Source organism: Globicephala melas, chromosome 11, assembly GCF_963455315.2.
Source record: "Globicephala melas chromosome 11, mGloMel1.2, whole genome shotgun sequence".
Lineage (NCBI taxonomy): Eukaryota > Metazoa > Chordata > Mammalia > Artiodactyla > Delphinidae > Globicephala > Globicephala melas.
Genome location: NC_083324.2, coordinates 67,845,613 through 67,867,001, shown reverse-complemented (window position 1 = coordinate 67,867,001; position 21,389 = coordinate 67,845,613). Strand labels below are relative to the sequence as shown.

The window sequence follows — 21,389 nt, the reverse complement described above, 5'->3', positions numbered from 1 at the left end:
TTTAGTCTCGTAGGCCTTCCCTGAGTTCCAAAACACAGGGGAAGTGAGGGATACAGAAACAAAGGAAAAGCAGTTAAGAAGAAAAGTGACGACAGATTAAACAACAGTCAGTGATAAAACAAAGTCCTAGGTCCTCCTCAAGGAATATACATAACAATCTGATGCATACCTTTGAGTTATTAGGAAGAAACTAAGACCCCCATCCAGATGGAGGATGGTGACTACATGAAGACCACAAGCATGGAGACCCCAGACCGGCTGGAACCAGAGGTTGACGATTAAGATTTCCGAAACACCACCCTGTTACCTCACTATCAACCAATCAGAAGAAAGTCATGCATCCTGCAGCTCTCACTCCAAATGTCACTTTTAAAAACCCTTCCCTGAAAGCCTTTTGAGCATGAACTGCCTATTCTCCTTATTTGGAACCTGCAATAAACACTGTACTTTCCTTCACCACAACCTGGGTCAGTAAGTTGGCTTTGCTGCATGGCAGGTGAGTGGACCCAAGTTTGGGTTTGGTAACACTGGGAGTGCTGAACATACTGAACATGTAGGTAGTGAAGCTCATGAGCCAACAGAAGCCACGAGTTCTGTCACATGGAGTTCGGTTGTGGCAAGACAGAAAAAAAGGAATCTATATGCAGAAAGAAGTGGGGCATAGAAGCAACTGGACAAAGATCCATGGAGGAGTCGATCTCAAAGAGATTTGCTAACTCCAAGGCTACGAGAGAAGCACCATTCTTAGACTAATGCAGATGACTGGCATGCTGCAGTGAACGTCAGAGCAAAACACCCTACTCTAAAGGTGGTTAATGAGACTTAACCATGAGTACTTGCCAACAGAACATGGGAGCTCTCTGCATTGGGTGTCAGTGTTTAGACAGAAGAAGGAGGCCATTCAAATATGGATCCATATAGAACATAGAACAGTGTGGTGCCAGTGAACAGAGCAAAGTCAGATGAGAAAAGAGGGGTGAACACAGACCATGCTACCATAAGCTAACAGTTTACAGGAACTTCTTAGTGAAGAGGGACATGTGGGAACTATTTAAAGATGACTAAATTAATTTTGTATCATGTTTACATTAACTAGATAATAAGTTCAAGTTTTATTTCATAGAGTAGATTTAGGGATTCATAATCAATCACTTTGATAATCTTTATAAAGACATAAATGAATTAACCCTACAAGGTATACTTAATGAGCTGAACCTGGATGATCCCAAATGGCAATTCCAACAACATTCAGATTTTCAGCACATTAAGAATAAACCACGCAATTCTATCAAACATTGAGAAAAGAGCTAACACCTATCCTTCTCAAATTCTTCCAAAATATAGCAAAGGGAGGAACACTCCCAAACTCACTCTACGAGGCCACCATCACCCTGATACCAAAACCAGACAAAGATGTCACAAAAAGGAAAACTACAGGCCAATATCGCGGATGAACATAAGTGCAAAACTCCTCAACACAATACTAGCAAATAGAATCCAACAGCACATTAAAAGGATCATACACCATGACCAAGTGGGATTTATCCCAGGAATGCAAGGATTCTTCAATATATGCAAATCAATCAATGTGATACACCACATTAACAAATTGAAGGGGAAAAACCATATGATCATCTCAACAGATGCAGAAAAAGCTTTCAACAAAATTCACCACCCATTTATGATAAAAACCATCCAGAAAGTGGGCATACAGGGAACCTGCCTCAGCATAATAAAGGCCATATATGACAAACCCACAGCCAACATTGTTCTCAATGGTGAAAAACTGAAAGCTTATCCTCTAAGATCAGGAACAAGACAAAGTTGCCCACTCTCACCACTATTATTCAACATAGTTTTGGAAGTCCTAGCCACAGCAATCAGAGAAGAAAAAGAAATAAAAGGAATCCAAATCAGAAAAGAAGAAGTAAAGCTGTCACTGTTTGCAGATACATAGAGAATCCTAAAGATGCTACCAGAAAACTACTAGAGCTTATCAATGAGTTTGGTAAAGTAGCATGATACAAAATTAATGCACAGAAATCTCTTGTATTCCTATACACTAATGATGAAAAATCTGAAAGAGAAATGAATGATACACTCCCATTTACCACTGCAACAAAAAGAATAAAATACCTAGGTATAAACCTACCTAAGGAGACAAAAGACCTGTATGCAGAAAACTACAAGACACTGTTGAAAGAAATTAAAGATGATACAAACAGATGGAGAGATATACCATGCAGATGTAGAGAATGGACTTGAAGACATGGGGAGGGGGAAGGGTAAGCTGGGACAAAGTGAAAGAGTGGCATGGACATATATGCACTACCAAATGTAAACTAGATAGCTAGTGGGAAGCAGCCACATAGCACAGGGAGATCAGCTTGGTGCTTTGTGTCCACCTAGAGGCGTGGGATAGGGAGGGTGGGAGGGAGACGCAAGAGGAAGGAGATTATGGAGATGTATGTACATGTATAGCTGATTCACAGCAGAAACTAACACACCATTGTAAAGCAATTATACTCCAATAAAGATGTTTTAAAAAAAACCACTATATGGTAAATGAGTGTGTTCCTCTCTGCACAAAGATATCTATATCACACACTCCAGGAGATCTGAAAGGGGAGGAAAGAAGGAGTTTAATAGTTTTCTAATATTTATGAATTTTATCAATATATGTATAAGAATAAGCTATAAAACTATGAAAGGCAAAATGTGAGGCAACAATATGGAGGTTTTGCTAAATTTCATAGGTTGCTGATCATACCCAGCTTCAGTTTCTTGGCCAATGCGTCAACTTGAATTGTGGGATCAGATCCCATGGACAGAAAACATATCAGAGGTGTTCGTGTATCACTTTCTTCCCAAGTTTTCTCCAGATTTAAGATAACTGGTTCTGTGTACTTTTCCTCCAAAGAATCTGCAACATACTTTCTTGCTTGAAAAACAGTACGGTCTGGGCACCAAGACCTAGAAATGCACACATGTTAGAGGAAATAAATTCAGGTTTTAAAAATTCTATCTAATGCTAAGCACATAAAGAACACATAGTTAGTTAGCAAGAGGATAGTGAGCTAATCCTCCTTTATGCAGATATGTGTAAGATGGATGGCAATGTTTTCTATCCTTGGATGAATGCAAGTTTGTTCATGTAGTTTTGATGCGAGGCATTGGCAAGGAGTAGGTCAGGGCCAGTTCTGTTGCCAATCTAGAAGGGAACTTAGAAGTTAACTGATCCAAACGTCTCATTTTCAGGGGAAGCTGCAACTACTCTGAAGCTTTAGTTATTTTCGTTTTAAAACACATCAGTGATTATCCCTAGTAACTAAGCTATCAGCTTCAGGGAAGCAATTCCTCATTCAAACTAATACACAGGAGCACATTCATTCTTTGACAAATATTTATGGAGTGAATACTATACATCACGCCCTGCTCTTGATGCCAGGGACTCAGCAGGGATGCAAGGGGAGGCATCCTCTGCCAGGTCCAGTACATGATGGGGGCTGGCCTGCTGCATACTCGAGGTTCTACAGCCTTCAGAGGGAGATAATATGTCAATGGTGTTAGAAGTAGCTTGATCAGCAAGCATTTATTTAATACCATCTGTGTAGACTACACTGTAGCAGGTTCTGCACACAATGACACATTAAATAAATGTCATTTGATATTTTTAGATCACAGACAAACTCTATGGATTCTTCTTTGTTAGTAGATTGCATTATCCATTTGACAAAGATTCAATTTTAAAATGATGGATATAAGACACATCTATTCTAATAAAACAAAAACAAATAGCCATTTTGCAGTCTACAGGTCCTGAGGTCATCACTGCTGACAGCTCTGATCACTCTCAAAGAGTGACAACAACCAGGAAACAACTTTTCTAAGAAAACTCAGGGGTATAACATTAGGAAAGACAAAAACAACTCCAACATAATCCGACATCTTTTTGTTATTCTTTTGGTGGTTTCGTCTCCCCCAACTCTACCCTTCTGTGTTGCCCACCACACACACACACCCCGCCACACACACACACACACACACACACACACACACACATCTTCCAATATAGAATCCTTCTTTGAGCTACTGCATGTGGGGAAAACATGAAAAGTGAGAAAGAAAAGGAAGAATATTCTTCCTCAACATCACTTTCAAACTTTTGCTTCCATTTTAACAGCCAAAACAGCATTTATATGTTTCAATAGCACAATATTCTTGGTTTTAGCTTAAAAACTAATTGCCTTGTAACTCTGTGAGATCTATTCTTTTACAGAAGTAAATTCAACAATAAATGATTCACTCAATGGTAAATGATGACCAAAGTGAATAGTACAAACATATTTTTCATACGTGTTTTGCTAAAAGCACTATCATTAACACGTTATCAAACTATACCTTTCACCATTTTATTTGCCATCCCAGACTTCAGTTGGGAAGCACGTACATCTATTACAGTAACTACTGGGACATAGTGAAGTAAGCTCACTGAGGTGGGATCTGTAATTTGACACTATAAAGTGATGCTCTAGGTCTGATAATACCTATTCTCACCTGATAAGTAAAAGCTTGTGGCAGGTATCTAGTGAGTCATTATATCCATCAGGGATGATTTCCTCCTCTGGAGCATCTTTATCAAACCAGATTTTCCATCCCTTCTCATTACGAGATATCTAAAATAAATAAGCTGATTAGTGAGCCCCGGGAATATATGCAATTAAAATTGAATAACCTGAGAAAGCCATTCTTTATAGGCAGCTAATTTTTTAAACATAACCACACTGTTTACATTTTTCTTCAGAACCAGTGACTCAGATAGATTGGATATTATGATTCCCTTTCAGTTTTTCCATTGCTCTTCTACGTTATTCGCTAAAATTAGGACTATGTATCAATTACGCTAAACGACTGGGCAGGAAAAAACATAGACCAGGGTTTCTCAACCTCCGCACTATGGGCATTTAGGGCCAGATTAATTTAGTGTTGAGAGAGGCTGTCCTGTGCATTTTACGTTGTTTAGCAGCATCCCTGGCTCTATCCACTAGTCACCAGGAGCACCTCTGCCCCTGATTTGTGGCAATAAAAAAGGTCTCCAGAATTGTCAGTGCACTCTGGGGTGTGGCACTAGGTTGCCCTTGGATGAGAACCACTGACATAGACCACTTTGATACCCAAACCTCTACATGTGGACCTCTACTTAAACTAGTGATAGATGACAAAATCAAAACTTTTATTTTCCTAGTCATCCTCCCACCTTGAGACTTTAAACCTAAGAATGGATGAAGTCTCTCCAAGAGCTGGTCTCAAACACCTGTTCTTTCAGAAGCATGGAGAGAACCACAGGTTTTCAGAGGTATTAAAGGATGCTCCCTGAAGTCCGAGTGCTGTCCAAACTAATTACAGAAACTATAGATCGGTGAGCCTGACGCTGCTCCTCAGCAACAATCAGGCTGGATTATTTAGACAGTGTCTGAAGCGTGTTTTAAAAGCCATGGCAAGCACTAATAGCAAATATTTATATAGCAGATACTATGCGCCAGACCCAGGGACTGTACTTTTACTTCTATTATCCCCACTTTTTACTGAGGCACAGAGAGGTTAAATAACCGCCCAAAGTCCACACCACACAAGCAATTCATCATCTAGGATACAGACAGGGTGCAAGTTAATAACAAAACAATTGCTCTGTGAATCAGTTGCTCCAACTTTGTCCCTGGGATGCTAAAAGATGGAGACTTTCTGAAATGTTTCACAGCTGCCGTCTTTCTCTGAAGATTGCAGTAGCTCTCCCTAGTTGGCTGCTGCCAAAAGAATCTGCCTGGCACAGGGCTTGGAGGGCCTGGGTGCTGCTGCAGCCCCACTCTACTGCACTGGTACCTGTGCTCTGCTACTCAGAGTGCCCCCTGCAGGTCTCCTCCACACTGGCTGCTAAAGAGGAGTTCCAAGAAGAAACAGGTGCGTATTCTCAACCTACTGGCCTTCCATCTGCTAATTTTGACTCTACCATATAAAGCTTTCAGGGCGAGCTGCATCTGTGATAGGATAACTCCCAGCGCCTTGCTCCTGCATTTCCCATTCCTGGCCCTCGCTGCTAGCAAAACCACCTCCAGGTGTTACACAGTTTGGCCTGGGATGCCGAGGCAGGGCAGCTGCTCTTTGAGGCTATTTTTGTTTCAGTTTCTGACACTCACTCAGCTGGGAGATTGATCTCCTGTTTCCTCCCCTCCTCCCACAGACAGGCCAAACTCTTGCCCATCTGATGGCAGGTCGCCCTGATGGCTAACTTCTGCAAGTTTGTGGAGAACAACTCTTCCTCTTCCCTTCTGGCCCATCCAATGGTGTAAAAGAAGCTGGACAGAAATAACTCATGGTGTCATGACCATGGGGTCAAATTACAGCTTTACCATGTATGGGCTATGTGGCCTTGGGCAAGTGCTTAACCTCTTTGAATCTCAGTTATCTCATCTGTAAATCATGTCAATAATACTTCGCTTGCACAGTTATTATTGTTGCAAAGTACCTACCCATAGTAAGCGGTAGTAGCCACCAGATTCTACACCAAGGGTACTTAAAATCTAACTGACCGAGGCAAATGATACTGTATATCCTTATATAAATATAATCCGTCAGCAGAGGTGTGATATTTTCCAGTGGTACTTGAAGGCCGCCTTTACCCAGTCTCGGACCAGACCCAGACCACTTTTTTTTTTTTTCAAAGTATTTGTTTGGACTTGGAAGACTCAGCTGTAACTGTAGTACAAAACAAAGCTTACTGTCCACCACAGATATAGTCCAGGGACTTTATCCAGTTGACTCTGACCCAACCATGGTGCATGGGTAAAGAATACATAATGTTCCAGAAGTACCCCTAAACAGACACACCTAGTGTACTCTTGGGTGGGGGATAGGATGTTTGTGGAGGGGAGGGAATCACATGGTGACAGTGCGAGGCTTCTGCCATCCTCAGCCTAGGGATAAGGCTACCAATCACTCACTTTGTCCATCACCAGCAACCGTAAAAAAGATGATTATCAGCATTTGACACTGGGAAACTGCAGGCCCTCCATTGGTGACACACAGTCGTAACCAACAGACCTCAGTAATAAACAACTGTCTTTATTCTGAGTTGCATAATTGTTTTCTGGCGAGAGTTGAATCAACAACTAATCCACAATAACCAATTTACATTTTCAGATAAGAAAAACAGGTAAATCGGGGTCTGTTTCACCATTTTCACCATTATAACTTCACCATTTTATAAATATTTTCACCACTGAAATGAAGGATTTTTTATAAAAGGACCTCAACCTCTTCACTTGCCTCAAATTCAAATTTGCTCAAATTATTTAATCACAGGCAGTGAAAACATGGAGTCTACAATAAAAGGGTCCACCCACCCAGAATAAAAGGGTTCTGATTCTGACAGCAACTCAAGCAGGTTATAAATGATCCATGCCCACCACACAGAAGTAAAGACAGTTGCCTGCACCTGTGAAAAGATTCCTTGGGATATCCGTCTGTCCACCGCCCCCAACCCCCCAGGAGAGCCACAGCGCCTTAAAGCTACACAAGTGTGTTGACTCCTCTGGGTGAAGGGTTTGTCACCAGGAGGCCCCAGTTTAAATGGCCCAGGTGTGTTTGGGTTTACAGATCTGTACTTTTATCCAACCCTTTATTACCTGGTTCATAATTTCTGCAAATTGCGGAAGTTTACTCAGTTCCACAAGATTCAGCCAGGTCATATCAAGGATCCAGCGAAACGGTTTGGGAGGGCAGGCTTTCAGATCTAGAGCTGCTCCCCCTGTGGAAAGGCATCAGTGAGAATCAGGTCAGCTTGTGCTCTGTTTTTTAGAAATTTATTTTCCAAATAATAAAAAACGAGATAACCATATCACACACAAAAATGGGAAAATTGGAAAACAATCACGTTATAGAAAATGTGGTTACCTTTTTTTGGTACAGTTCCTTCAAGTGTTAGTGATTTATACCATCTTATACAGATAGCAACTCCCTGTCATTTTTCCCTGCAAAGAATTTTTCTCACGTGTTTGCAGATGTTTGCCTTTTTATTGTTTTTTAACTATCTGAAATTTATTTATTTATTTACTTATTTTTTGCGGTACGTGGGCCTCTCACTGCTGTGGCCTCTCCCATTGCAGAGCACAGGCTCCGGACGCGCAGGCCCAGCGGCCATGGCTCACGGGCCCAGCCGCTCCGCGGGATGTGGGATCCTCCCGGACCGGGGCACGAACCCGTGTCCCCAGCATCGGCAGGCGGACCCTCAACCACTGCGCCACCAGGGAAGCCCTGAAATTTATAATTTTGATATCAATGAATCGGTTGATCTTTTCATGTGTGATTTTAAAAGTCATTTCTTAGTCATCACTCCTCCAGAAGTTTGATATTCAATACTATTGAAATATTTTTTATCAGGTCAAAAAGATGGATAGATGGATATATGAAGGGATGGAGGGAAAGAGGAAGAGAGGAGTATAATACATCTGTGGGTTTTTAAGGGGGTAATTAATGTTCAAATCATTTATTCATTCATTTATTCAACAAACATTCACTGAGCCACCTCTATGTATCCGGCATATTCCAGGCACTGGGGATAAAGCAGAGGAAACCCAACAGGGCTCCTGCTCTCACCGAGTCGAGTGGAGAATGTGAGTGATAGCACTGGATTGTACTTTGAAGCAAATCACAAGTCAAATGAGCACATTCAGTGTGACAATCTTCACCAAGATGTGTGATTATATCTGCACTTTCAAAATTCCTCTATTGCATGTCTTTAGCAATGTCTTATCATAATAATTCCAGCTCTGTTGTTTAATTCAGATGTATGCCAAACAGTGGTTCTTGAACTTTTAAATTCTATAACCCTCCTGAAGAACTCATCAAATCCCTCCACTTCACTTACCAACCCGGGGACAAAAACAGGGGAGGTGGCGGGTGGAGGGGACTACAGGTCTCTGCTCTCCCCTCCAGCATCTTCCTGAGAAGGTGAATGAGCTGAAGTACTCCTTTCGTGTAAATCCCTTTGCTCCACCGTGGAGTCAGGGGCTCTGAGTGCCACAACACCTTTAGAACCTGTAAACCTTCCTCCCACATGCCCCCACCCCCTGCAGCGACCAGGTGAAAAGACCTTATTCTAGCACCATTTCTGCTAACACTGAGTTTACCATAGGAGAAGCAAGCCCTAGAGTAAGTCACCTGCAGATTTAAGGGATTCTCTCCTCTAACACGGAGGTAGATGCGTACCTTTTCTTCTTGGTTGTTTCCCCCTCACAGTGATTTCATGTAAACATATACCTCAAAGACATCAGGAGACGATATTTAAGCTACATCAGTGTTTCCAACATATCATGCACCTAAACTAACCCAGAACAATCACAGCCCATCCCGTTCCCCCAAATATCTTGGCTCTGCCACTCGCTAGCTGCATAAACTTGGACAAAAACTCAGTTTCTCTCAGTTCTCTCTTCTGCCAAATGAGCGTAATAATAGAATCCATCAGATTGATTGCTGTGAAGATTAAATAAATGAATGTATGTAGAAAGCCAACAATAGTCATGGCCCAGAGTAAGAGCTATGTAATCATTAGCTGTTATTTTGACATTAACTCTCTGTTTTGGAAGGCTCAGGTCCAATCCAACCTGGAAGGCAAGAGAATACCCTCTAATGTGTCTTTCTGTCCATGGTTTACAATAAAAGAAAGATGATATTTTTCTAAAATAATCAGGCAGGGGAAACAGGTATATCAATTACTCTACAGTGCAGGAGTGCCCCTGGTATCTATTTCGTTTTTCAAAGTGTTCTGACATTCTCGGTTGAAGAAGAAAGTCAAAGCCACCTTCCAAATATTGCAGAAAACTAGTAGGAATTAATACAAAGGGAAATCAAACATTTCTGCTATGATAAATAAGTCTTTCTTCTTTCCCCCTTAAGTACTGAGTTCAAAATGATAAAAAATATCAATGATCTAAGGGCCATATTTGTTAACTTTGTAAAAAAACATTAAAAACAAAGTTCTACCATCTTTTTTTTTTTAGATTTTTTTTAATGTGGACCATTTTTAAAGTCTTTATTGAATTTGTTACAATATTCTGTTTTATGTTTTGGTTTTTTTGGCCTGGAGGCATATGGGATCCTAGCTCCCCGACCAGGGATCAAACCGGCACGCCCTGTATTGGAAGGTGAAGTCTTAACCACTGGACCACCAGGGAAGTCCCAAGGCCTATCATCTTTTAAAAAATAATTTGGTCAAGCTGTAAGCGGTTCAAAACTAATACAAACTGTACAATAAACCAGTTTTGTATTTTTTTCAACCCTTTTACTGTGCTTGACAGTGCTGACTGTACTGACAGTCCACCTATCATAAAATCCCAAATTAATCTTCTGAAGCGCTGCTCATGCTACTTCCCTGCTCATAAAACATGCGGTGGCTCTCTATCGCCAACTCAGTTTAAATCCAAACTCCTCTCACTGACTCTCCTGATCCTATACAATCCGGTTCTCCCTGACTCTCCAGTTTTATGAAATGGAGTCACAGATGTGCTCTAACCACAGCTCAGATGTGCAGCCTTCTTTATTTTTCTGTGACAAATCAAATCCTTCTCACAAATTCCCTCCCCACTGTGTTGCTGCGTTTCTCGGTCTCCTCTGATTTAAAGACTTTTGAAGAATCCAATCTCTTTCCGGGAATAGCTCTGGCTTGGCTGGGTGTGCTGGGTAGGGAGAGGTGAGGTGGGGTGGGTTTGTGTCTTGATGGGGAGGATGCCTCAGATCTACATGCTGCCCCCTAGGCTTCACTCGTCCCAGTCACAGGCTGGGATCCTCTGAGCCACGACAAATCCTGTCTGACCTATGGGGGCATTAGGCTGCAGTCCACAGAGGTTGGTACTTTGTCGCTAGTTATAAAGTCCCCCTGTCCTGCAACTTCTTGGTTTGGACCCCAGACCCTCGCTGTGCACCAGCCCTCTCCGCATTTCCACAACCACACTCCCACCTGCCAAACCTTAGGCTTATCCATCTATCCACTACCCTCCACCGATGCTGTGATGCAGCTTCCATGTTGGATGTGGCTCTGGGGCACTTCCCTGCTCTCTTTGAATTTCGATGTGGCCATGCATCTTACTTTGGCTAATGAAATATGAGCGTGACGTGTGTCACTTGTGGGGTAACCTTTAAGAGCCAGCACACAATTTGCCACATCCTGTCCCTCTTCCATAGTAATTATGGAAGCAATTTGGATTCCTGGGCGACCATGACAAGCATGTCAGATAGAGAGTAAAGGAGAAGTATACTTTTGTTGTGCTGAAATTTGAGGATTGTTTTTATGGCCACAAAACCTGGCCTATCCTGACTAAAACTAGGTCCCAAAATCACATTCATTATGTCCCCACTCTGACACTTCTCAAAGTAGCTCTTCTTTCAACCATCCAGACCAGAAATCTTTGCACAGAGCAGAAATCTTAGACTCATTTCTGACCCTCTCTTGGCTCTCACACCCAGTCCTTTGTCATTTTACTTTCATGAGCTCTCATATTTGTGTCTTCCTTTATATTCCCATTGTCTTCACCCTAGGATGGGAATGCATTTCCTGTGGTTGGGAAGCTTATAACAGACTCCCTTAAAGCACTTTTCTCTAATCCTACACATGTCTGCCAGAGTAACCTTCCTAAAGAACAATAAAAGGATCACATCACTACCTTACACAACTCCTTATTTCTTATCAGATCAAGAAATCCTTCCTCTAGGAACCAAGGCTCACCAATGTACATACTCCACTCATGTCTTTTTCCATGCTGTTCTGTCTTAGCATGGACGTTTTCTTCATTTCTACCTATCATCCATGGTCCATTTCAAATGTCACTTTCTTCTTTTGGGGGAGAAGGGCTGCCAGAAGATGATTTATTAAACTACTTATAAAGATCAAAAAAAATAAAAAAAAGATTGGACCATTTTCCCCAGGTATCAAATAACCTGAAAAATTCGTGGCTTAACCTGCAAAGGCATATTTTCCAAGGAGCTTTTCTTGATCTCACCAACCACATGTAATCTCTCCTTCCTTTTAGATATAACACTTTGTTTTTAGCTCTCTTATAACACAGGTTATTCTGCCTTATTTTGCAGGGTTTTTTTCAATTATCTTTATTTGAACTATGAGACTTTTATTTCTTTTAAAGCAATGTCTGTTTTTTCCTTGTATCCCAAACACCAGTATGGCAGGTTTGCATAGTATATGCTCAATAAATACTTGTTTAACTGAATTGAATGAAAATACCACTCTTTTGTCTCCTTAATTATACTTTTAACATGGAGATAAGCAATGAGCCGGGCTCTCTTCAAATATAAAATACAAGTGTGCTTTTTGTTACAGTCTTAAATGTCATTATAACCCCTTGCTTAAGGAATTGGTCTCTTGCAGTAGTAGAAAGATCATCACCTGAATCACTATTCTCCCCTTTGGCATTTGGGTCTCTTATTCATAAGCAACAATGCTCAAACTTAATTTAATTACATAACTAAAAACTGCAGAGTTAACACAGACCTGAAATCAATCATCTTGAGTAACCAGAATAAAATGAATGGAAATCGGTGGGGGAGGTGGGGGAAGAGGTATACATAAAGAACTTCACTTCCATTAGAACTTAATTCCTCCGGGTATTACAAGAATGGGTCTACAGGACATCAAAGAGCATACCTAAAGCAATCTCCTTTACATAGCACATCCATATCCCAAACCCTTCACCTTTAATGAGAGCCTGAAACTCTCTGTGCTTCACCGTTCCTCTCTGAAGATCGATTTTTAAGGTCATGAGGAGCACAAAGAGGAACTTGTGGTTCTCGTACAAGCCTCTGACAGAATATGTAAAAACTTCATATGTCAGATATTCAATAATATTTGTAATTCTCTTTTGAGGCAGTGGAGACTTCTCAGACCTGCAATATGTTTTAAAAATCAAAGAGGTAAAAATCCATTTCTAAGAGAGTAGGTAGGAATACACACAAAATTTGGGGGGCAAGGTAGTGAGGCCCCACCTGGCCATGGACTGGTCAAATAACTTCAAGAACTGGGCCAGTGAGGTCTGGTACATGATGTTGACCATGCTCATCTCTGTGATGAGAAAGTAGAGGATGCTGCCTCGGGTGGCCACGGGCCGGAACTCCTCCTGGGCCGTGTTAATCTTGATCTCTGTTTCCGCGGCCACGTGTAGTTTTTCACTTACTTCAGCTGCTGTCTGCTTGGTGGTGTGGAGGACACCGATGAGAGATTCGTCATCTACCAAGGAACCTAAAAACCAAACAGGAAAGCTGTGGAACACAAGACGGGAAAGCCGCGAAACGAGATGCATCACTTCTGAAATCACCGCGTTAATTTTCAACTTGACTTTTTCAAAGCCCACAGGATGGAAGGGCAGAATCTTAAGACATGAGAGGCTTCTAGTCTAACCAGGCATCCGATGCCTGAATCCGTTCTAAACATTCCTGCCTAGGGTTTGTCCCCCACTCTGCCTGAAAATCTGTAAAAGGCAATTCTCAAGGCAGCCCACAAATCTGGTCTTCAAATGTCTGAAGAAAATTCACATCTCCCTCCAGTCCCAGTGGTTTCAGCTGTTCCTATGACATGGCTTTCACCTCCATTATCATCTTGATGGTTCCCCTCACAGTATCACAGGCTTTTCCTTCCCACTTGTCTCACAGTGTGAATTACACACCAGCTTACAGGTGAATCGTACTTTCTCTACTCCTGCTTTAGTTCAACAGTCCTTGACATTGAGAACTCTGGTCCTTCTATGTCTCTAATGAGTTAGGAGACAGTTGAAGTGTCTAACCAGGAAGAAAAATCCTGATTTTATTTTTAGTTTTACTCTTCATTATTGTTTTTAACAGACATAACATGTCTACGACAATAAACATAGAAATAAAAAATCTCAATTTTAAGACACAGAAAGGTGCTCTGGAGGTGCTGAGATAACGGTCACGATATCTGCAGAGAGCGGTGCTCTGGCCTACCTAGAAGCAGGTGGGTGCTTCTGGAAGGTGCTGAGTTACTTGCTCTGATGGGCACGCTAGGTCTGCTAGGGAAGTCCAAATTGTGACTAACCTCAAACTCTTGGCTGGATCCTCAGTCAGTCCTCCTTGGTAATATTTACAATGCCCAGAGGCATCAAATGGCTGGGAGATGTCATGGACCACGAGACAGACAACTTCATTAGCACAAGCAGTGCAATGAAGGCAGATAAAAGGCCTTTTCCATGAGGTCACCTTAAAGTGCTGGAGACTGCTGTGAGAGTAACACTTAATGTACTTCTGGGAGGTTAAGTTTTTTTGTTTTTAAATCCAAGGGTTAAAGTGCTTTTGGGAAGTATTCATCATTAGATTGCGAATGAATGGTAGAATTTAGGTTGCTGTAATTTGCCTACTACAGAACAATATATCCCAGGGGGTGGTACGATGATCTGACTGCCCAGAGGAGAACCTATCCCTGACTTCTAAGTGGGAGGTCAAGTCCAGAATGACTGAGCCTGGGCTGCTCAAGTGTCTCTGACAACATTACACACATCATAACCCACTGTGGCAATTGCATTTCAACACCAAATGAAAGAGTCAATCTAAAAAACACAAAATAGATTGAGCACATTAGTCTCCTTTCGGCAAGCAAATTAGCCTGTTGTGAGTTACCTAGCTGTATTGGGAGCCCTTATTTTTCTCGGGAGAGAGCAATTATATCAAGAAAACTGTGTTATTATCAAATGCTCAGATGCCGGTTGCTAATTCAGATATCAGATTCTCTGCAGTCCCTCTGTAATGTCTAGATGGAAATTGCCTTGCTTGTTTTTGCGTGGATAACTCAACTGTTTCCTAATATCTGTAATCATGAGAGCATTGAAAAGAGGGTACAAGAAATCCTTATTTATTCACAATCCATTATGTGATTATTTCTTAGTAACACAATACCTTTTGTAGTACTTAATTTGTAGAGAAGGTTATCTTCAAGTTCTTTCATCTTCCGCTTATTAAAAGTCACATCCTCCAAAAGTTTAACCCTCTCAGACTCTAACTCCTGTTATTAAAAAAAAAATAACATCAGAACTGTAATTACCAGTTATTATGGCAAATGCAACCTACTAGTGTTTATTATTCATTTTTAAAAGTTTAAACAAAAGTGCCATTCAAATGACACTATCGTTAGTCAAATCTATCTATTTGTATTTTTATTTCTCTGGACAGTTTTTTAAAGATTATGCCCATTAGCATTAAGTTTCCATAGCACTTACACGGGCATGAATGAGATAAACCTGCTAAAATAATTTTGCTCAGCTCTCTTCTCAACTTTAAGTTTTTTAAAATTAAGACTGTCCCATTCTCTTGACCCTGTTCCCATATACCGCCTCAGTCAGAAATGCTAACTTCATTTGCAGTCAGAAGGGCTAGAGACAAAGAAGCATTAATAGCAAGTAACCAAGAGGCTACTCAAGCCAAATGGAGCTCCTGAGCTGGGACCTGACTATAGGAACACCAGGTACCTGCTTTGACATAGCCAGCTGCCAATACAAATCCATTTTCCATTTTTTTGCATCTTCTACCAGAGGGGCTAAATTGGATGTCTGGAAGGTATATTCTTTTCTACATAAATAATATAGTCTTAAAATTATACTTTGAAAAAAATTTCAAACTTTCAGAAAAGTTACAAGACTGGTACAATGAACTCTCATATACCCTTCACCTAGATTCCTCAAATAACATTTTGCTTTATCACTATTTCTATATAATACTTTTTATCATTACTGTTATTATTACTGCTGAACTGTTTGCATATGTCATGATACTTTATCTGTAAAAACTTTAACACATCTCCTAGGCAACAGGACATTCTCTTATACAACCATAGTGTAATTTTCAAATTCAGAATATTTAACATGGATATAATACTCTTGCTAAATATAGAGTAAATTAAATTGTCTCAAAAGCATTCTTTATAGCATTTTTTTAATATTACTTTAAAAAATTTATTTATTTTTGGCTGCATTGGGTCTTCATTGCTGCACACAGGCTTTCTCTAGTTGCGGCGAGCGGGGGCTACTCTTCGTTGCGGTGCGCAGGCCTCTCATTGTGGTGTCTTCTCTTCTTGCGGAGCACAGGCTACAGGCGCGTGGGCTTCAGTAGTTGTGGCACATGGGCTCAGTAATTGTGGCTCGCCGGCTCTAAAGCGCAGGCACAATAGTTGTGGCACACGGACTTAGGCGCTCCGCGGCATGTGGGATCTTTTTGGACCAGGGCTCGAACCCGTGTCCCCTGAACTGGCAGGCGGATTCTCAACCACTGCGCCACCAGGGGAGCCCTGTAGCATTCTTTTTTTATCTTATACAGAATCACACACTGTACTTAGAATTGCATTAAAAATGTGTTTTTAAACTACTTATTTGAGAAAGTTTCTTGAAAAACTGCTACGGAAATACCACCACTTTCAGAAAGTCTTCCTAAACCAGTTTGTCAGTTAAAACCCACAGCACGGCATTCCTCTGTACATCTACTATGGCTTGCATCACAATCTATGTGTCAGCTATATCCCTCCAACTAGATTCTGTGCATCTAGAGGGCAGGAACTTGTCCTATTAATTTTTAAAAATTGAAGTATAGTTGATTTACAATGTTGTGTTAATTACTGCTGTACAGCAAAGTGATTCAGTTATATATATATATATATATGTATATATATATATATTCTTTTTTTATATTCTTTTCCATTATGGTTTATCATAGGGTATTGAATATAGTTCTCTGTGCTATACAGTAGGACCTTGGTGTTTATCCCCTATTCATTTTGGTATCCTTGACAGCACTTTTCTTGAGGCTTTGCAGAGAAGCGACTCAACCTAATAAATATTTGTTAAATTGAAATGTACTGAATTTAGTTCAACAACTTTATTTTACATCTGGGGAAACTGAGGACCCAGAAATATTAACTCCAAATAACATGGCAATATAATACACACAGCTACTTACTAGAAGGGATGAGCCTAATATCCTTGTCCCCCAGCTCCAAGACTAGTATACTGCCATTGTACTAGTGGCTTGCAGTATTTGATGGGGTGGTGATGAAGATCATGGCTGTATTTGCAGAGAATAGCTAATGAATTGTCTTCCTTAAAGCAGTCATCCCAACAGTGGCAGTATAGAAATATGTGGACAAAATGAAATCATGTTAGCGTCCTTTTCAGTGTGATATGGAAAAACAAGCATCATGGTACAATGGACGACTTGTGAGTTTTACAGCATGAACTGTAGAGCTTATCTACGAGGCTTGGCAGGGTGGAAAGTCTATGTGCTCTTATGGGTTAAGACCTTATTCTCCTTGGTCTCCATTTGTTCATCTGTAAAATGGGGGTGTAAGAGCAGGATTGTTAGGAGGGTTAAACATCACAGTCAGGATGTCCTCCTGCAGATTAAGTGTGCACTTTGTTTTTTCCAGCAAGGCTGGTGTTAGCATCCTAGTGCATCTCTTGAAGAGGAAGTTAAGGCCTAGAAGAGTGAGCATGGGGCGCTCTGGGGACGTGGAGTGTACTTTAGATGGTGGTGTGGGCTGCCTTACAGAAGTTAGTGTAGCCTGCATGGGGGATCTGGACCAATGAGGCACCATCTCAGAACAGACCAACAGCACCAGGTAGACCAAGAAGGAAGGACTAATTTTCAACAGTTGATACCACATGGCCCTAAGAGGTGATCGAGGCAGTGAACTGAGGGGTCCATGCTCTCTGCCAGACTGTGAAAGTGAGATGATTCCCTTTCTAGATTGCATAAGCCCTGGGCAGTTTCTTGGAAACTAAGATCAAACAGCTAATGAGGGGGAACTTCCCTGGTGGTCCAGTGGGTAAGACTCCATGCTCCCAATGCAGGGGGCCCAGGTTCGATCCCTGGTCAGGGAACTAGATCCCGCATGCATGCCACAACTAAGAAGTCTGCATGCCGCAACTAAAGATCCCGTGTGCCACAACGAAGATCCTGTGTGCCCGCAACTAAGACCTGGTGCAGCCAAGATAACTAAATAAATACATAAATATTAAAAGAAAAAAAATCAGCTAATGAGAGTGGAAGCTGGAACTGGGCTCCTTTTACTCCACCAGACTGGCTGCCTTTCAAGGGCCTGCCCCAAGTTAGCCATTTCTTGTTAACCAGGTAGGATTTTACTTCTCTTTTTACTGAGCCCTCTATTTATCTGGTGCCAGTATCATTCCTCTTTTCCTCTTTGAATCTTCCTCTGTATTTGTAGCCATCTGTTCATATCACTTCCTTTCCTCCTTTCCTTAAGTCTTCTGCCATTCTTTCTCTCACCCTCCCATTTTATGCATCTCTGGTCTTATTATTTCTAACCTTGCCTTTTCCTTGAAACCTTAATACTAACATTAATTACGTTTTAGCAAATATAAACTTTCTCAGATTTTATAAATATATTTTATACAATGAAAATATATAAAATTATATTTTATACATAACATTTAATGTTTTCTGAGCTTTATCTTAAAACTTAATCTATCAGTCTCTTAAAATCTTCCAGCCTTAACTTTTTCTTTGTTTTATCAGAACCCTCAATTATACTTAATTTCTCTGCTTCAGTGCAAGTTTCATTTAATTAAGATAAAAGTATGGCTCTCTAGATCATTAGATTATTAGATTGTGGTGTTATCAATTACAATCAAGTACTATCAATTACTATTGCAGTGTAGTAGTTGAAACTACTATAGTGGTAACAATACTCATTCAGAGCAAGTTCTTCTTTTCCAGGATCATTATTTTATTGAATTTTCCAGGTGTATCCAAGACTATTCATCCATAGGGCGATAGATATGAAAGTCAACATACCCAAAGCTTTAAAGTCAGAAGTAGAAAGAGTGGTGTGTGTGTGCACGTGTGGTTTTGGTGTTGGAGGAGAGGTGAGTTACATGATTTCTCAACAGGACTTGAGACTACAAAACAAATGTTTATGCTAACAAAGGTAACTATGATTTGCTCAATTTTTTCTTTTCCATATACTCAACAATTTCCCAATACATTTAAAACGTTTATTAAAATTTATTATAAGTAGAAGTTCTTTACCTTGAGAAATTATTACCTGTTTCTCTGTTAGAATTACCCTCCTTAGTAACTGGTTCTCAAGTCCTTTCATGGTAACAGTAAAATCAATGACTGACGTTTTAGCATTGATCTCAGGGGTAAAGGCAGGGTTTGGTAACTTTGTTGTAATATAAAGTTTAAATGTATCCATGACATCACATTCCTTATCTCCGACCTTCACCTACATCAATTCAAATATTAAATTACAAACAGCTTAAAGGACAAGACAAAAAATTTGGGTTCAGTTTAGGAGAGAGTTTATCAAAAGTCAGTGCAGTGAAATGAATGAATTACAAAAATCAGTTGTAAAATTTTAATCAGTGATCTTAAATAATAAAGCCTATTCCATTAGAATAATTTAGAGTTGTGGTCCTGCCTGAAAATGTTTTTAGCCATGACACCAAGCAAATTAAATGAAAAATTTATCCAAAACAAATGTTGAATAAAGGAAAACTCAGACATGCCTCATATTTGATTGTTTTTTCCCACCTGAGGAAATCGTTTCCTGCTATGGAAATTTGTTGTGTTTATAAGAAGTGAAAAAAAAAAAAAGAAGTGTTATTTCTTTTTGCATTTCACAGTCATATCTGAAGCATATTTGACAAGAGAAAGGGTTAATGAAATTTTCAGAGAAAAAAATGCCAACTTTTTTCCCCAGAAAGATAACACTTATCTTAAACACCACAATTTGCAGTGTATTGAAAACAACTGGGTTTGCTACCTAACGCTCAGGTGGAAATTATAACATTTTAAAATGACTTAAAATTTTAATTAATTTTAATCCTTCCTGTGATTGAAAACCACATTGCTAAGGCACTAATTCTCAGGCATCATGAACTTCACATTGCAGATAAGAATCTGGGTCTTTTAAAAGGCCTTCAGGAATGGACATACTACAACCTCTTTTGCCATATTAAATATGGCATATAAAAGAATTCACATTATGAAGAAAATTTTTCTGAATAAATCTGTCTTTGTTTAATGAGAAAACTGGCATTCTTATTCACTGATATTCATGAAATTAAGTTGTCCAAAGCAAAAATATCTCAGTCAGAAATGCTGTCATTCAATAAAACCACAGAAGCCTAAAAGTAAAGAATGAAACCAATTAAAAAAGAGACACTTGCATTGAAAACAATGCATGTTATCAACAATGATCGGGAACTGTATTCCACTGCTTCCAGCAAAGTCTGAGATTGGATTGAAAGTTTATAAAGAGAGAAATAAAATCAATGTCCATAGACTTAACTAAAAATGCCATTTTATCCAGTAAGGAAACACAGGCTTCATTGTATAGATGTATACATGGCTCGAAAACCAACTTTCTCAGAGCTGCTAAAATGTACATATTTTGTGTGTAACACTAATATATTATTATTATTATGACAAGATGCCTTTCCTTAATATGTTAGTTTTGGATAAACGGCTATTGTTACCAAGATATTGTTGTCCCCCTGTATTTTTTATATACTATTTTTTAAAAAAGGAACACTGAATATGAGTTTGGAAATAATTTTTTTCCAGCGTGTCAAATAGTACCACCTGAAGGAAATTGTCTTCACTGCTATGCTCAAAAAGATAAGTAGATGTCACCATTGTTCTTTTCTTCTTTTCCTTTTCTTTTTTTCCCCCCTTTTTCGAAGCTCACCTTGAAAGTGGTGCCTGATTTAAGGAAATTCTTTTCTAATACATTATCCAGGGCTGGATCCAGCTCTTCACGAATGTCCTCAATGAGAAGGGGTCGGCCCAAGGAAAGACTGTCCTCCAAATGCGTGCGGAAATACTTATGGTTCAGAGAGGTTATCTACAAATAAAGAGTTCATTGCTATATAAATGTTACAAAGAATGTGCCTGTTCCTGAGTGGAAACCAGAGATATGTTGGATAAGTGACTAAGAATTCTAAGGACTGTATAGGAAGACTTACTTATAAAAATGAAAGTAACAAACAAAAATTAATTTTCAAAACTTGGTGGGTCATGACTTTGTGGAAGCCCTGGGTGTGTAATGGGGGTCTCTCAGATCAAAAGAGGAGAATCAAGTGGCATTCCTTAGATGGAAGGTCAGAGCTCTGCTCCGGCAGACGGAAGAGAAGTGATCAAGGATTAATCCTTTAAACTTACATAGCTACAATCATTCAGATAAAGCAAACTAACTTGCATTTTTGTGATATTCACTTATCTTCTCAGGACACCTGAGAAGAATGTGTTTAATAAATGATTAAAAAATAAGCATGGGAATGTCAAAAATGATACACTGAGTCAAACTA

General features: G+C 40.0%; 1 protein-coding gene and 1 non-coding gene across 3 annotated transcripts in view; one reads left to right on the top strand and one right to left on the bottom strand.

Annotated features, from left to right (window-relative positions):
* The window catches only part of DNAH8 (dynein axonemal heavy chain 8), a 310,370-nt gene that overhangs the window by 87,621 nt on the left and 201,360 nt on the right, over positions 1-21,389 (bottom strand). For both annotated transcript variants that reach the window (XM_030870835.2, XM_060307337.1), the window contains 8 exons: positions 20,771-20,926; positions 19,121-19,303; positions 14,968-15,073; positions 13,048-13,300; positions 12,758-12,948; positions 7,683-7,804; positions 4,558-4,676; positions 2,771-2,973 (listed from right to left, as the gene is read on the bottom strand). In XM_030870835.2, coding sequence (XP_030726695.2) covers positions 2,771-2,973; positions 4,558-4,676; positions 7,683-7,804; positions 12,758-12,948; positions 13,048-13,300; positions 14,968-15,073; positions 19,121-19,303; positions 20,771-20,926 — 1,333 coding nt within the window. The remainder of the gene's footprint in view (positions 1-2,770; positions 2,974-4,557; positions 4,677-7,682; positions 7,805-12,757; positions 12,949-13,047; positions 13,301-14,967; positions 15,074-19,120; positions 19,304-20,770; positions 20,927-21,389) is intronic.
* Positions 17,864-17,936, top strand: TRNAW-CCA (transfer RNA tryptophan (anticodon CCA)). Its single transcript has one exon. It is a non-coding gene; the product is annotated as a tRNA-Trp (tRNA).